This window comes from Suillus fuscotomentosus (genome assembly GCF_016647785.1).
Source record: "Suillus fuscotomentosus strain FC203 chromosome Unknown F5891scaffold_306, whole genome shotgun sequence".
Classification (NCBI taxonomy): Eukaryota; Fungi; Basidiomycota; class Agaricomycetes; order Boletales; family Suillaceae; genus Suillus; species Suillus fuscotomentosus.
The window spans coordinates 24,710-41,359 of record NW_024539818.1 but is presented as its reverse complement, the minus strand read 5'-3'; the positions used below and the strand labels follow the sequence as shown (position 1 = coordinate 41,359).

The 16,650-nt window shown below is 46.9% G+C and overlaps 6 protein-coding genes across 6 annotated transcripts; 4 read left to right on the top strand and 2 right to left on the bottom strand.

Moving 5' to 3' along the window:
• Positions 1–924: 924 nt before the first annotated feature.
• On the top strand, positions 925–2,323 carry F5891DRAFT_1201537 (uncharacterized protein; the record flags this gene model as incomplete). The annotated part of the gene is made up of 4 exons (XM_041368902.1): positions 925–976; positions 1,032–1,231; positions 1,263–1,971; positions 2,025–2,323. The coding sequence occupies 4 exons, from the start codon at positions 925–927 to the stop codon at positions 2,321–2,323; spliced, it is 1,260 nt and encodes a 419-aa protein (XP_041216457.1).
• A 51-nt stretch (positions 2,324–2,374) lies between these two features.
• On the top strand, positions 2,375–2,920 carry F5891DRAFT_1201536 (uncharacterized protein; the record flags this gene model as incomplete). The annotated part of the gene is made up of 1 exon (XM_041368901.1): positions 2,375–2,920. One exon carries the CDS (start codon positions 2,375–2,377, stop codon positions 2,918–2,920), a length of 546 nt encoding a protein of 181 aa, XP_041216456.1.
• A 2,691-nt stretch (positions 2,921–5,611) lies between these two features.
• F5891DRAFT_920512 (cytochrome P450) lies at positions 5,612–6,414 on the bottom strand (the record flags this gene model as incomplete). The annotated part of the gene is made up of 5 exons (XM_041373774.1): positions 5,612–5,748; positions 5,801–5,814; positions 5,866–5,988; positions 6,088–6,172; positions 6,225–6,414. Coding segments are annotated over 5 exons (549 nt in total), but the record flags the coding sequence as incomplete, so codon positions are not given.
• A 2,127-nt stretch (positions 6,415–8,541) lies between these two features.
• Positions 8,542–9,277, bottom strand: F5891DRAFT_923027 (cytochrome P450; the record flags this gene model as incomplete). Its single annotated transcript, XM_041373818.1, has 4 exons — positions 8,542–8,683; positions 8,750–8,938; positions 8,991–9,120; positions 9,178–9,277. Coding segments are annotated over 4 exons (561 nt in total), but the record flags the coding sequence as incomplete, so codon positions are not given.
• A 1,469-nt stretch (positions 9,278–10,746) lies between these two features.
• F5891DRAFT_890093 (uncharacterized protein) lies at positions 10,747–13,707 on the top strand (the record flags this gene model as incomplete). Its single annotated transcript, XM_041373276.1, has 4 exons — positions 10,747–10,917; positions 11,765–12,061; positions 12,115–12,435; positions 12,577–13,707. Coding segments are annotated over 4 exons (1,920 nt in total), but the record flags the coding sequence as incomplete, so codon positions are not given.
• A 1,534-nt stretch (positions 13,708–15,241) lies between these two features.
• Positions 15,242–16,650, top strand: F5891DRAFT_1201532 (uncharacterized protein; the record flags this gene model as incomplete). Its single annotated transcript, XM_041368900.1, has 7 exons — positions 15,242–15,402; positions 15,457–15,536; positions 15,592–15,661; positions 15,708–15,820; positions 15,875–15,925; positions 16,002–16,369; positions 16,438–16,650. The coding sequence occupies 7 exons, from the start codon at positions 15,242–15,244 to the stop codon at positions 16,648–16,650; spliced, it is 1,056 nt and encodes a 351-aa protein (XP_041216452.1).

Here is a 16,650-nt window from a genome sequence, read left to right as displayed (position 1 = left end):
GTAGAGCACAACCACGGCTACCATAGGCTAAACCCAGTGGATCTACGTCACGAATGGTCGATCCACCATTGCTTCTGGAAGATCCTGTACGGCTGTCCGGGTATCTGACGCACCATTTATGGGTGAGAAGTGGATTAAGGCCTACTGCTGCCTATGGAAATTTCGTCATAGGACCGTTTTACCCCTTTCCGGGTATCCGATGCACCATTCATGGGTGAGAAGCGGATTAAGGCTTACTGTGCCTAGAACATCTCGTCATACACCATTTAACCCCTTTCCGGGTATCCAATGCACCATTTATGGGTGAGAAGTGGATTAAGGCTTGTTGCGGTGCCTGCAAGATAAACCTACCTCTGATTGCGACAACAGATGCACCGCAACAGGCCTTAATCCACTTCTCACCCATAAATGGTGCATCGGATACCCGGAAAGGGACGAAAATTCCCAGGCACGGTGTATTCTCACAGAAAATCAAATACCCGGTCACGGGGTGTTGCTGCTTGGCTTTGTAAGTGCATTGTTGCTGCAGCAGTGAGCGCTCACTGCAGTCACCGCTCGAGATGCCATCACTCTTGTTGTCAATGTCAGATGTCTGGACCGCTCCGCCTGAAACTCAACTGTATTGTCTTGGGCGATAATCCTCGCCTGTATTTTCCCGGTCGACATTGAGCGGACGGAGATTGTTGGTGACCTCAAAGAGGTCATCAAAGACAAGAAAAGGCCAGAGTTTGACCATATTGCCACTGACCATCTTGAGCTATGGAAGGTGAGTGATCTGATGCCTAGGATCGGATGTTGATAATCTGATATTTTGGAAGGTCGACCTGCCCGTCGACGAGATGATTGAGCACAATCTCAACAATCTTACACTGGACCCAATGAAATCCCTATCACCTGTGGATGAAATGGTAGAGATTTTCCCCAATGCTCCTCCGCGCAAGTATCTGCATATTATTATCCAATGCCCAGCCTGCCGGTGAGTTGTCCTTCGATATTGCCACCCTTTCCTCAATGATCGTGGTCCGACTTAGTGTCTTCCGGACTGCTCCACCTGAAACTTAACTGCATTGTCTTCGGCGATGATTCTCGCCATATTTTCCCAGTCGACGTTGAGCGGACGAAGACTGTCGGTGACCTCAAAAATGTTATCAAGATCACCAAGAAGCCAGAGTTTGACCATGTTGCCGCTGACCGTCTTGAGCTATGGAAGATGAGTGATATGATGCCTAAGGTTGAATGTTAATAATCTGATATTTTGGAAGGTCAAGATCAATTTGAATGATATAGACTTACGGAACGCGATCATAGACGGCGGCGTCGAGCTGCACCCGTTAACCGAGCTGTCTGATGTGTTTGCGGATGGAATAGAGCGCGGATGCATTCATATCGTCGTAAAACATCCTGCCATTGCACGACACATTCCAGCTGCTGATCGGCGAATCGCTTATCTCAAGAAGGGCGCGGGTAGTCCGTCGGCCGGTGCAAAACCATCCGCATTCTCTACGAAGCAGGACCAGCAAGAGTACCTTTGCAACTGTCCTCGCAGAGCCGCGGACCCTGTTCCCATTACTCTTCTTGAGCCTATCTTCGCCGAGTTCATGGATTATTGTCAAAAGTATGAACCAATTGTCCACGATAACGACTTTGTTTTGCAACTTTCGGAAAAGATGGCCTCCTTCTATCCCAATGAGCTCGTGCGGATGAATACATTCCGGCAAGTGCTCCAGGACTACGGTATTATACTCAATGCTTCTATGGTTGGCTCAACCAGATGTACGACAGACGGACATATTTTGTCTACCAACGGACAGTTTGTGCTGATGATAATTGAGGGGAAGAACGAGATCGGAAGTGGCACTGCCGAACCATTCATGGAGGCGATGTTGTACTACCGCAAGTTTATGGAAGACTCGAAGATTGAGATGGCAAGGCTCCGGTCTTTTATTCCATGCATCCATATCATTGTCTTCGGTTAGTTCATTTCACGAGATCAATGGCTAAAGCTTTTTATTGATCACAACTAGGGGCATGCATCAGCTTTTCAGGCTCTGTTTTCACTGAAAAAGTCCAGTCCAATGTCCTGGTCCCTATCATTCCTCTGTTTTGGCATTCAACAGACCTCCGCATGCAAGTGATGGCAGCTCGTACTTTCGGGGCTCTCAAAATTGCCGTCGAGAAACTCACCAAACTATACTCCCATCCAATCCCGACCCTCGAACCCGAAGATCCATATCTTAAATGTCCTTACCCTCGGAGTTATACCAATTCCACCGGTTTCATTCAGGAATTCTCATATGATGAGACTCAAATCCTCAGGGATTGACTTATTTTCTTCGGGGAAACCGTCGGCGATGCGGCTGGGAGCAAGATATGCATGAAGTTTGTCAGGCACTATTCCCCTCAGGCTCATGAATTCTGTGCCAGCAAGGGGAACACCCCCAAACTTATCGCCTACAATTCTCTACCCGGCGGCTGGAATCTGGTGATTATGGATGCCCTTGATATTGATAATGATTGCTTTCCGCAACGACCTGGCTCATATCGACTGCTCAGTGAGATAAGTGTTTTGGACCGTCAGCCGCTGAAGGAGACCATCACCTCTCTCATCCGGGAGTTACACAATCACAATGACGGCTACGTTCATGGCGACCTTCGAGATACCAATTTTGTTGTGCGGGACGACAAACACTTCATGCTGCTCGATTTCGATTGGGCCGGACCGATCCAGCAGACACATTATCCTATGTATGTCAATCGGAAGGATATTCGACAGCCTGACAGTGCATGGGATGGGCAGAAGATTGTGGCGGAGCATGACTTGGATATGCTGAATTATCTATTTCATCCTGAGCAAGATGTTCGGGAGCCAGCTGCAAAGCGCCGCCATATATTTAGTGAAGGGTCGCTGATGGTCATTTGATTCATTTATAATTTGTTGCATCACCAATTTGGTGACTACCAGTCTGTTTTTTTCATCATAAAGCTATCATACAATGACTTTGGGAGAATGGCGACATATATTAGTATCTGTTGTGTTGTAGCTAGCCAATTCGATTATTGCTGATGACACAAGCATTCTCACAAGTCTCGGTGAGGATTCTACCGTACATAGATGGAATACATGACCTCATCCTCAGCGGAGGCAGCGATAAAATGATTTCAGAGTGGACAGTACCTTACAACCGTGCAGGATCTTCCAGAAGCAATAGTAGATAGGGCCTTTGCCGATGTAGATCCAAAGGGTTTAGCCTATGGTAGCCGTGGTGGTTCTCTACAATAGTCCTACACTCGGTTCACGCATATGACTCTCCACAGTTGTTGGAATGCCCACAACTGATGGGTTCATATAGAACCCGGCCACTGTCAGACATTTCCCCAGCGAGCACTCCCATGGAATATGTCGGATGGTCCATCCGTAGCCCCTTGCCAGCATGCAATATACATGCTGCACACATCCGTCACCATTCTCGGGAATACACACAAGTTGAGTCCACCCGTCGCCTTCGCCGAGACCAAATCTACGGGCTCCACCATTCTCAGCAATATAAGACGAGTGGGCCCATCTGTCGCCCTTTCCGATTCCACAATCATGGGTGGAAGGGTCTATTCCCGAGTCCCTTCCAAGCACATTCAGCCCATCTGCCACCATTTTTGCGAACAAATAAGCATGTTCTGGGCCCATCCATAGCCTTCCCCGAGACTCCACCCAACATTATTATACCCATGGGGGACTGGGCCCGTCCATTGCCTTTTCCAAGTCCAAACACAGCGGACTGGGCCCATCCGTCACTGTTTCCGAGACCGCATCTGCATATGCACTGGGCCAATTTGCCTTTTCTGAGATCAAATCCACGGTGGGCCCATCCGTCATGATTTTCAAGATTACATGCAATCTGCTGGGCCTATCCTCGCACATTTTGGGCCCATCTGTTGCCCTTTTTCCCAAGCATGCCTACAAGCCGGGCCCACCCATATATGTATACATGCTAGCTGGGCCCATCCGTCACAATTTCCGCAAATCCGCCTGGCCCATTCTCACCCTCGAGCATGCAGGCCCACCTGGTCACACATTTTGGGCCCGCTCATCTCTATGGATCTCACACCTCAGCCCAACCACCAGCGTCGGTGTGGAAATTGGGATCAGTAATCTGCACTGGCTGCTTGGGGCGCAGACACTCCAGCCACTCCCGTTCGGTGGACCGATTTGATTGCATCTTATTTACCATATCGGATAAGTTGATCTGAGTCGTGTCCGAATGATACCGGATCTCTGTTGTGGTATAAATTCGGTAGCTGAACCAACCAACTGCGCATGCAAGTCAATACAACGCGATGTTGTGTCGGCCGGAGCATCCAAACTGGCATTGATGTCTGTATCCAGAAGATCCACCATCAAGGACCGGATGTGCGACCGACATGATTGCACACACAAGGGAATGCAACTGTTCAGATGTGCAATATGTCTGGGACACCATACCTATGCGAATCTGGTATTCACAGCATTGGTCTGGTGCCGTCTGCCGGGCTCAGGTGCCAGCCTACCCATAATTAACGGAGGACGTGCCTGTCAGCCAGTCTCGGAATCAAAGTTGGTGAGGACCCTTGGGTATGGTCATGTTCACATCTGGGCCCATCCACCAATACCGGGTACAACTGCCTGCCCATCCGCTGGTCTCGGGTACGTCAGCCCAACCATCATTGATGAGGACCTTGGAATGGTTGGGTCCATATCTGGGCCCATCCGCCTGTACCAGGTATAAGGGGCTGTCATTCCCTGTCCAAGAATACTTTTGGGCCCAGCCGGTACCCCAGCAGCACACATCCTGGCCCAATATATTAATGCATGCTTCTTCTGTATCCCTCCCGGTCCTTCCATGGCTGGCCCACTGGTCTATTGACTATTACCCCGGCCTACAAATAATTCATCATTATACTGTATGATGTTGGCCCACCCGTCACTACCAAGGATTGCCTTCATGGCTGGCCCGCCCGCCCTATCTCCGGTCCTTCCATGGCTGGCCCACTGGTCTATTGACTATTACCCCGACCTACAAATAATTCATAATTATACTGTATGATGTTGGCCCACCCGTCACTACCGAGGATTGCCTTCATGCTGGCCCGCCCGCCCTATCTCCGGTCCTTCCATGGCTGGCCCACTGGTCTATTGACCATTACCCCAGCCTACAAATAATACTGCATGATGTTGGCCCACCCGTCACCACCGAGGATTGCCTTCATGGCTGGCCCGCCCGCCCTATCTGCGTATGGGCCGACCTAGGATGGCCCGTCTAACTGGGGAGATTCTCAACCTTTGGCTGTCCGTCTAAGTCAGAAATAAAGTACTGAATTATGTGTCTGCCCAGCATTAATTCATTATTGGGTTGTGACACCGAGTCACGAGATTTTGGAAACGGATCTAGTTTCTGCGGAATCAATATATTCGAAAGCAATTCTCTTGTTCATCGTACAAACTAAGTCTACCCAGAATTCATCATTGCTCGGATCTGTCCTTCTCTTGCTGTGCTCACGATTTCAAAAGAGCAGTGAAATGGTTCAGGCTGACTTCGACAGAATTAGCCCGCAGGTTATTGGATGCATACTAGGTCACTTACATCCCCATGCCGGTGGTGAACTGTGGCTTCACCTCAATCCTGTCTCCGTTTGAGTCTTTGGCATGATCGATGCGTAAGACAGCGAGTATGGCAGCAATTGCAGTCCACATAGTGTACTCTGCAAACCAACGACCTACCAAAAGAATTTGTCATGATCAGCACTGACAGATCATTGATCAGCCTACCAGGACAAATATGTCTGCAAGGGTCAGTTAATGATGTAAAATGTTAGCAAGTGTATAATATTCACCTGCCATGACCAAAGGCAAAATGGTTGACAACAGGGCTCTTCAGCTTCCCGTCAACAGTTAGATGGCAACTAGGATCGAAGTGCGATGCATCGGGAAATATATCTTCATCCCGAGACAGTGCCCTGAGAAATGTTCAGCTCAAACCATTGCATGCACTCCACCCTGACATACCACTGATTGACTGTTACTATTGTACCTGATCGAACTGCAGATGAGTCAACGGCAACCTTGACTCGTACCACCTCGAACCTTTGGGTATAAAATGCCTGTCGTAAACATCATCATCTGAAGTTGCATGTGAAAATCCTATGCAAGGGGTAAGTCATGCAAACACAAAGCTATATTACTGCCGACAAACCTAGGGGGGCGACAGGATACCATCTCATGACCTCGCAGAAAATGGCATCAAGATAGGGCAGGGACGCCCTGTCATTAAGACATGGCATTTTATCATGCCTCACAGTCTGATCAATTTCTGCACGAGCCCGGGCTTGGACGTCAGGATATAGCACCATAGCCAGCAGGAATATATGCAATACAGATGCAGTCTGCGGGACATCAATGTAAGAATCAGGACCGCTCAAGTGACGACTCACGGTTTCCATGCCAGCTAAGACACCGAATTCCCGTCAATAGATGAATTATGTGCTGGTAAATAAAGACTCTTACCTACGTATCCTGACAATGCAATAGCCTTCATTGTATCTTCGTCAGTGTCATCGTGAGGTTGGCTGAGAAAGTCACTGATTAATGACATCAGTGAACCGGTGAAGAAAGTAGAAAGCCATATATCACAATATATAGTACACAATCGCACACATCGGCATAATTCTGCCATCGGTCATTACATTATCATGTTTGACCTTGTAGAGGAAAGAAGTGTTTTTCATTTTCTTATATCTGCTTCCGATGTCAAAGCTACTCAGGAAAAACCTCCTTCTCAAATTGGATGAAATGCGATCCAACTTGCACGAATCTGCAAGAATTTGACGATTTGGCAATCTGTCCAATTATTTTAATCCATTTCAAATTTTCATAAATAGGATCTCAATTCACGACAATACTAGCACATTATTTTCAGGCAGCTTTTCCAATTCAATTAAATGATATCAAGCAAATTCCATTAAATTTTAAATCTGACATAAACAGCGAACATCTATATATCTATTATAGATGAGAGCGAGTGAGAGATATGTTGTTGTGTCGTTGTTGTATTGTCGTTGTTGTGTCATTGTCGTATCCGTCATCATCATCGTTGTGTCGTCGTTGTCATTGTGTTATTGTGTCATCATCATTGTCGTCTCGTCGCGTTGTCGCATCATGTCGTCGTGTTGTTGTCGTGTCATCGTCATCTTGTCTCGTCGCATCGCGTTGTTGTTGTTGTCTCGTCATTGTCGCATCACATCATCGTTGTTGTTGCATCATGTCGTTGTCGTCACATTGCGTTGCATCGTCGTCGTCATATCGTCATTGTCGTCATCATGTCGTCGTCATTGTCGTCGTCATTGTCGTCGTCATTGTCGTATTGTCGTCGTCATGTCGTCGTCATTGTCATCGTCGTCGTCGTATCGTCATTGTTGTGTTGATGTTGTTGGGTTGTTGCTGTCGGGTCATCGTCGTTGTCATCGCACCATCATCGTCGGCCAAAGTGGCAAGTGAGAGTAGCAATGAGTGAGAGCGAGTGAGAGCGGGAAGAAAAGTTCAAGTTGAACTTTTGTGAGTGCACCGTCACATGAACAAACATATACAAATGTTGGACTTAGGATATTTCCAGCGCTGTAGCACAATTGATCCCGCTGATGCCTTGTAGAGTGCCGCTGTACTTTCACATTTGCAATAAGCAGCAATCAGAAACATGTAAAGCATTGTTTTGAAAATACTTAATGTAGTCTTATTGAAAGCAGAGGCCGCTGGAAGCGGTACAGCCAGTTTCAAAAGTTGTCCACTAAAGGTATCTTCTCACGAGAAGGGCTTGAATAGCATTGTAATGGGATAAATAAATAGGGCCAAACGACAATGCACGAAATAATTGGGATAAGTCTACTACCACCCCTAATTATCTGAAAAGGAGGAATGTCATAGCTTTGTGACTAAATCTAATGGTATTTTATATTTGTCGACAAATGCCCGAGGCTCTTTCCATCAAAAGGCCTTAAATAACATTGTAATTAACAAACAAGATCAGGTAAGATGTCGAAGCTCAAAACAATTGGCTCAGGTATACTACCACTACTCATTGGCTGCAAAGGCGGAATGTCCCAGGATTGTTATAAATCATTCATGTTAAGCTGGATTTACAAGCATACATGAGTATATGTGTATGTGCAACTCAAATTGCTCGCAGTATATAAGCTAATATTTGGTGGCAGCAGAATTACATTGTGCTATACTTCCCATGGCTACAATATCGAGGACTCATCAATTCACTGATGGAGTGTGAAGCAGTGCCATTTGCCTTCACACAAACAGATCAGGCGAAATTTTGATCCACAACTGTGCGCAAACGTACCATCTGTGCCTTCACTTCGTCAAAGGGCTCATTCAAAAGCTGTTGACATAATTCTCTATTGTGTCCCATCTGGGAATGTGCTCCACCGAAGCACCAAAACGGCAACTTTTCGACTGCAATCTCATGCTGAATATTCAAAATGATGTCATCGACAGAGGCACTCACGGAAAGGAAAGGCCGTGAACATAGCAGCCTTCTCGGGAGTAACAATCTGTTTGGTAATATCAATGAGTTCTTGCGCACGGGTAAGATATGAGTTGTGATCAAGGTCTCCGTATGTCACGGCTACCATTACGGTTCCAGCGTATCTGTCAAAAGGATTGATCATCAACTGGACCATACGTCACAACGACACCAGTAGATTAGATATGAACGCTTCAGTGCGGTGCTGTAGGTCATCAGTGGCGCCTAAAAGATTGATGACTAGTCTATTTGCATGGCAAGAGTATATCTTGTGGTATGACACCGAGAGTTCGGCCTTGAGGACTTGATGGAAGATCTTGCAATGTTGTCGTAAAGTCTCACCATACAGAAGCATTGGAGTAGCGAAAGCCAGTCCGGCTCTGCGTCATCAGTGGATGAAAAACAAATTAAATGAAAACAGCCAATGCATACAATTCATTGGTACGAATGACGGGGCGAGCACAGTAATTCGCAGAACGTTTTTCCAGCAACTCTTTCGCGATGGTTTCGGAGTTTATGATGATCAAGTCAATCCCAAGTATGCAGCAGTAAATGATTTTTCCTGCGATCATCGGTCAGGTATGAAATTGAATACAACAACCATTGGTTTGCTACCAACCATATGTCTTTCCCCACGCAGTGTATGTGAGCCAAGGTCGTTTAGTGTCCAATTGTAGCATGTTGCCCAAAAATGGTATCGGACGAGGGCCAGGTGGCAGAGGTAAAGGGTAGACATGTCTGCGAATGAGACCCGAAGCGACACCCAGGGCAATAACGCAAGATATCCCTAGAGCGAGAATAGCAGTGGAGAGCATGAGAAGGGATTATAGTCGCACCCAAGACATGTTGGTTCGTCTTCATATAAGGTCGGCAGCTTGCTGCTTCGGGTGCTGCATCAGCAAACTACCAATTTGGTGACAATTCCCACATTATTAACAAATTCCCACAAGAGCATACAAGGCAATACACACACACAGACAACACAAGCAAATAGCTAATGATTGGGACCAAATTTGACAAGCGGGACAAGCACACAGTAGCACAGATATTACACACTGCACAAACGGTAAAGCATGTGTAGGAAAATACAAAGACGGTTTTTTGTTGAGGTAGCTATTTCACGTCAAGATATAAGTATTTACAACATGTTAAGCTGTGAATCAACCATAAGTGTCAGTGCAGTACAAGAACACTACTAGTAACACTGGGCGCTTACCATTAATTATGTTTTGATATATGCTGCAATACCATCTTTTCGGCGCTCTAGATGCAAGCGCCCAACATTGAGGTCAGCTAACAGTAAGCGCGTATTTGCATTCTCTGCACAACAGTGGCAGAGATGTGTAAGTATCTCATGGTGTTCCAAAATACAATCTGCCAGGTGCTTTTGAGCTTGGCAAATTTTGCATTTGGCTTTAGCTGCTTCGAGTGTGAGGTCTGAGTGATCATCTTCCTCTTCAAGCAATGTGGAGTCTCGTTCCTGCCAGCACCAAAAGCATATATGAGAGTGATGAGCATAAAAATTGGCAGATAACAACTCACAAGGTGCATCAACATAGGAAAGCTTTCTTCCTCCTTGATCAGCTGTGATCGTGATAGAGAGGGTGAACGTCGTAGACTCCGTCTGGATCGATGATATGGAGAGCAATCAGGATGATGACGAGAGGATGGAACACGAAGAGAACTGTGAGAGGAACTTTGAGAAGAACCTCCAGAATTGCAAGAGGCCCCAAGACGGTATGGGAGGGCCACAGAGTTGACATTGGAGGTTTGCATCATGAGCACTAGGTAGCAGCAATAATATGGACAATATGCAGTACAATCGGATGTGATACGTCAGAAGCAAGTGAAGCGTGAGACTTGTTCCTTCATTTACTGCCATATGGTGTCAACTTGTCCAAAGTATGGAAAGACATTCACCAAGGAATCTAGTGTCACTCGACACCTCAGCCAGCCCCAAACGTCATGCCACAGTTCCACTCGTGATATGGTCGATATCTTGCATTGTGTAGAGTCGGTTCCGCTGCAGAAATCTCAAAATCAGCTTCAGTCAACGCCAGAAGTGGACGTCCCTCAATTCAACGCTGAGGATAATATGCTGGACTTTGACTTTGATGGAGCCCATTTTGAGGATGAGGGAGAGGCATTGGATGTGGAGGTGTATGAGGGCGCAGGGACTTGTTATGCTGGGGACGGTGTGACCTTTCTGGATCTGTTTGATGCAGATGAGTATGCAGAATGCAGGAAGGAAAACCTCTTCTACCCTTTTGCATCAAAGGAAGAGTGGGAGGTCGCCAATTTTCTCCTGTGTTCTCCCCTCAGTATGGCAGCAATCAACCAGTTTCTGGAACTCCCTATGGTGCATCTCTTTTTCACAACTGCCGGCGCTTTCTGATATCATTGTGTACTAGTAGATCCATTGGTTGAAATTATCATTCCGCAATGCTAAAGAATTGCGAAGCCGCTGTAGATGAGGAATCTTGACTATACATGAAAACACTTAAAACAAAAGGGTGCTCAACAACAAGACCGGGATACGAGACAACGACTCGACCCAAGGGACAACCACTGAGAGAAGTTCCTCAAAATAAGGTGGAGGGAAACTCTATGAGCTAGGCGGGTGCTAACAGGCGCGAGAAGATAACACGCGCGAAGGCATGCGTACGCGAGGCAAAGGCGCGCGAGATGCTCGCATGAGCGGGAGGTTCGAGAATGCGCACGCGTGAAGCGAAGGCGCGCCTTGAGCGTTAAGGGAAAGGTCCTATTGAGGAGTGAATGCCCAGATGGATGATTGACAGGAGAATAAGATCTTATAACAAGTGAGGAGGTGATCTATACACTTTCCAGTACACAAAGATAAGGGGAAAGTAAGTACCAGAACCAAAGGAAACCCTTCTGTATTTAAGAATGGAGATTGCGCTAAGCGGCGCGCTTCCGAGCACGCTCCCAAACCGAGTAACCATATCAACTCTAATTATAACTAAGTTTAAATAGACTTTCTATATGTAGCGCGGACGTCGGACCGAAGATTTTATTAGTTCAATGGACAAGATAGGAATAACGCACCAGCGAATCAGTAAGGACATGGGACGAATGGACGGACAATAGCGAAGACCTAGGAGAAGGTGCACGAACGCGCGTGCGCAGGTAAGGTGCGCCTAAGTGCGCGCGAGACTGGTCCTTAGGATTAGAGCTGTAGCATATAGGAATGTATGGGTAAAGGCCGGATATTCGGCATTGAGACACGCGAGTCTCTACACCGCGCTGAGATGCTGCCCAAGGGACCAAGTTGGAAGTGTCAAGCCATTCCTTCACCCAATCTCACAAAAAGTCCTATCCGATTGTTTTGGAGGGATCCCGTGGAATGCCTGGAAAGTCTCTTCAGTAACCCCCTTTTTCACGACCAGCTCGATTTTGTCCCTCGCCGCATTTACACCACATCAGCTCGGCTTCTTCGCGTATACTCAGAGTGGTTGACAGGCAACTCTGCTTGGGAGATCCAGGTATGTACGGCTTGTGTCTAAATTTGCATGTCATCTCATCATAAGGACTGCAGGACCAGCTTCCTAGAGGCGCAACAGTCCTAGGCACTGTACTCTCTTCTGACAAAATGAATATCACCAATATGACTGGTGCCAGGGTCGCTCATCCACTCCTTTTAGGCCTTGCCAACATTCGCATGAACACTCGCAACAAGCTCTCATCCAGAGCTTTTCTGCTTACAGCTCTCCTCCCCATCCCACAGTATTTGCATTCACGACCACGGATGCGGGGCATGCTAGAAGATCGCCTCATGCACGAATGTCTTTCCATAGTGTTGAAGCCCCTGATGAAAGCTGCTGAAATCGGAATCATGATGTCCGACACAGCAGGAAATGTGCGCCACTGTTTTATGCCTCTTGCAGCATATATTGTCGATACCCCAGAGGCATGTATGCTTGCATGCGTGCGCGGGAAAACTTCACCATTTACCTTGGCATCCTATCTGGAGTTCGTGGACACTTTTCGTCATCCCGAGCGCACACGCTCCATCACCCTGGCACAGCTTGACAGCATAGAGGTAGATCCAAATGACCTTGAAGCTTACTTCAAAGCATGCGAGCGATACCGACTAAATGGTGTCCATTCTCCTTTCTGGGTGGACTGGCCACTTGCTGATCCTTCAGTCTTCTTGACGCCTGAACCTCTGCATCACTGGCATGAGGAGTTTTTTGACCACGACCTCCAATGGTGCCTTGAAGTTGTCGGAGAGCAGGAATTGGATTTTCGCATATCAGTATTGCAGCCTACCACAGGCTTTCGCCACTTTTTTGGTGGAATCTCGAAATTGAAGCAAGTCACGGGTAGAGTGCACCGAGATCTCCAGTGTTACATTGTCGGTCTGATTGCTGGTGCAGCTCCCCGTCGATTTGTGATTGCAATCTGTGCTCTTATGGACGTCTGGTACATGGCGCAGTCTCCTTTGCCTGATGATGATTTACTTGCACGTATTGACAGATCACTTGCGATTTTTCATGAAAACAAAGATGTTATCATCTCCCTAGGGGCTCGGATGGGGATGAAGAAGCCTATCAACAACTGGCACATACCAAAGCTCGAACTTATGCAGAGCATCACTGCCAGCTCACGCAAAGTTGGCGCCCTCATTCAGTGGTCCACAGACACCACTGAGCATGCTCACATATCCGAGATTAAGGACCCTGCGCGGCACACCAATAATAATGACTATGATCCTCAGATCTGTCGTCATTTAGATCGCCAGGAGAAGCTGCAACATTTCGCGATTGCTATGACACTGAAGAGGACTTGCGCTGATTCTAACCCAGAGGAATTCCTCGAGGGCGAGGGTGAGGAAGATGAGGAGGGCGAGGAAGGCAATGGAGATTATGATCAACTGACGGATCCACAAACTGCACTCTTAGCAGAGATGAACAAAATGTGCATCCCCACCAACTACTTCAGCAAAGCAAGGAAGTTGGTTGCCGCAAGATGCGACAATATTTCTCTCCCTCCTCAGACATTCATTGCTGCCTCCACTGCTATTCATCTTAATTTTGATCCCACTCGCACAGGGTTGAAAATTGACGAGGTTGCCAATGACTTTAACATGCCGGATTTAGGCCAAGTTCTTTCCGACTTCTTGCAGCGTGATGCGAGGAACGGACACATATTACAGTGACCTATTTCCGTATAATATGAGGAAACAGACGTGCATAATATCCCATATGATACGGGCCAGCGGACCATGGGCCCATGATAAAAATATCCTCGACTATGACGGATGGGCCAGGAGGCAAATTATTCCCGATGGAGGCGGGTGGGCCCATGCAGGGGATATATAGAGTAGATGAGTGGGCCGATTTACATGAATATTAGGTAGACGGGTGGGCTGAGGTAGTTGGATATTATGCAGATGGGTGTATTAAGGTAGATGTGTATGAGATAGATGGGTAGGTACTTGTTATCACATTCACGGGTGGGCCCAGACACATATTAAATTAGACGGGTGGGCCGAGGGTATTATAAAATATTGTATTAGATGAGTGGGCCCAGACACATATCAATTAGACCGGTGGGCTGAGGGTGTTGTATGGGATGTTGTATTAGACCGGTGGGCCGAGAGTGGTATAAAATATAGATGGGTGGGCCCATGTGTATCATAATTGTAGACATGATGGAGCTGAGGTAGTTGTACATCAACCAAATCAGAGGAGGTAATAAAATCAAAGTTACCAAGTTCCTGGAGCAGCAGGTGATCTCCTGACATGGCCTTTGATGGTGCACAGGTTGTCTTGCAAAATTTGGAATCCGGGGTGCGAAGCTTGTGTTACCCTATGAGAAGCCAAGTTCCGATTACCAACCTTTGGGTCAACCGTACTCAGAGGAGGTAATAAATCAAAGTTCCCGAGTTCCCAGAGCAGCAGGTGATCTCCTGACATGGCCTTTGATGGTGCACAGGTTGTCTTGCAAAATTTGGAATCCGGGGTGCGAAGCTTGTGTTACCCTATGAGAAGCCAAGTTCCGATTACCAACCTTTGGGTCAACCGTACTCAGAGGAGGTAATAAATCAAAGTTCCCGAGTTCCCAGAGCAGCAGGTGATCTCCTGACATGGCCTTTGATGGTGCACAGGTTGTCTTGCAGAATTTGGAATCCAGGGTGTGAAGCTTGTGTTGCCCTATGAGATGCCAAGTTCCGACCACCCAAATTTGGGTCAACTGTACCGACTTCCAAGTTCCGGGACCCGGGAGTCGACAAATGAATATCTGATAACCAGCACACTTCCAATCAGGTAGTATTTCATTGAGCAATGAATCATCCAAGGGGTCTCTTATCAGACTCGGTAGTCAATATAGGCAAATGATAATGAAAACATGAAAGTTGTTATTATGCTATTTTTCAAACCCGAGACCCTGAAACCCATTAGAGGAAGTCAAACTTGGTGATTCACGCACCAATTCGGACGGTGATTCTGACATCGATTTTCGAGTGTCAGAATCGTGTGGAATCGTGAATCACCCAGAATCGTTGAAGCGGCTCCAGAGCCGCTTCAACGATTCGTTTCACCGCTGATATGTCTACATTGGGATTTTTTTTATAAATTAAATACATAGTGATGAAAAACATATGATGAAAATAAAACTACAAACGAACAACGACGCCCGTCACTGATATCCCAGTTCTCATGGCAAAAGCAAGTAAAAACACACCTGCAAAATCCACTAGCGAAGGCAAGAAGAACTCGAAGATCACCGAGACCGGTAGTAAGAGAGGGTTGAAGGGTCGTGAAAATAGCGCAAGAGAAGAGGATGGTGATGCTGTGAGCCTCGAGCCACCCGAAATCGAGTGCGTGGATTCTAGTAGTGTCAATCAGTGTATTCTGACCATGTCTGTATGCAGGTGGACCAAAGAACTCACCTTTCAGATGCTCACTGAGATCACTGAAGACGAGGATATCAAACAAGGCTTGTTTCCATTGGGTTCTATGCGAGAAACTGTTTTCTTACCACGAGGACTATAAAAGCTGGTTCGAAGTGTTGCGGGACAAAGGCACACCAAAGCAGAAAGAAGCCTGGCACACCAAGATTAAAAATAGGTTAAAACGGTGAGCTCACCATTTTAACAACTCACATTCAGCTCATGAGGCTTAGGATGACGGTTAACACCTTAAAGTACATCGAAGTGATGGGTGCCACAGGTGCCGGTATCAAAAAGAGGTCTGATGTGGATAAAAGCCGTCAAAACCAATTCGTGATAAAGTGGAGTACGTACCTATTTGTGACACCCACACAACTGAAAATAAACCTCTGTAAAATAGTGGAGATTGAGGGAGCATGTCCTTACTTCTTCGAGATGTGCGAGCTCATTGGTCAGCGTCCGAACAACATACCTGTTGGGCTCGGCAACAACGACACTGATATTGATGTGTCTGCCATTATTCGAAGCTCGCCTGACTGGGGGGTATGCCTCCGAGGAGTGGGATATCGAGAGGCAGACTCCAGAATGTGGGAATGACTCGGCGAAGAATGTTGCATTGGTGCCTTCTGAAGACGGAAAACATGTCGACGGTGTTCAGAAGCGATGGGGGACAGAAAATGAGAAGGCTCCAAGGAAAAAGAAGCAGAAAAAAGACGAGTTTGCTGAGATTGTGCAGGCCGAAGAGGTGACATGGCAGAAGGAGATGGATGTTGCCAAGGCGAGAGCAGAAAAAGATATCATGAGGGCCAAGATCAAGTTGGCGAAGATTGAATTGGAGCGCGAGAAGTTATGTGACCAGAGAGAACGAAGGCGAGATCGAGCTGCGAGAAAGCACGTTGCTAGTACGGCAAGTCATCTTCGTCATTCAACAAGACTTCAAAGTTCTAACTGTCCTTACTACAGCCTCCGACAATTCATGGCCACTACCGTGAGGCTTCACATCACTCTGCAACACCATCTTTTGACTTTGCCTTCCATGATGACATCGAACCGAGTTTTATGGGTCCAGGACCTTCGTCTTCGAGGGCTTCATCTGCTGACCCTTTCTCTGACCCTATTTCAAGGTCTGATGCTTCATTTCAAGTTGAGTACATTTTACCAGCTGTTCCTCAGTAG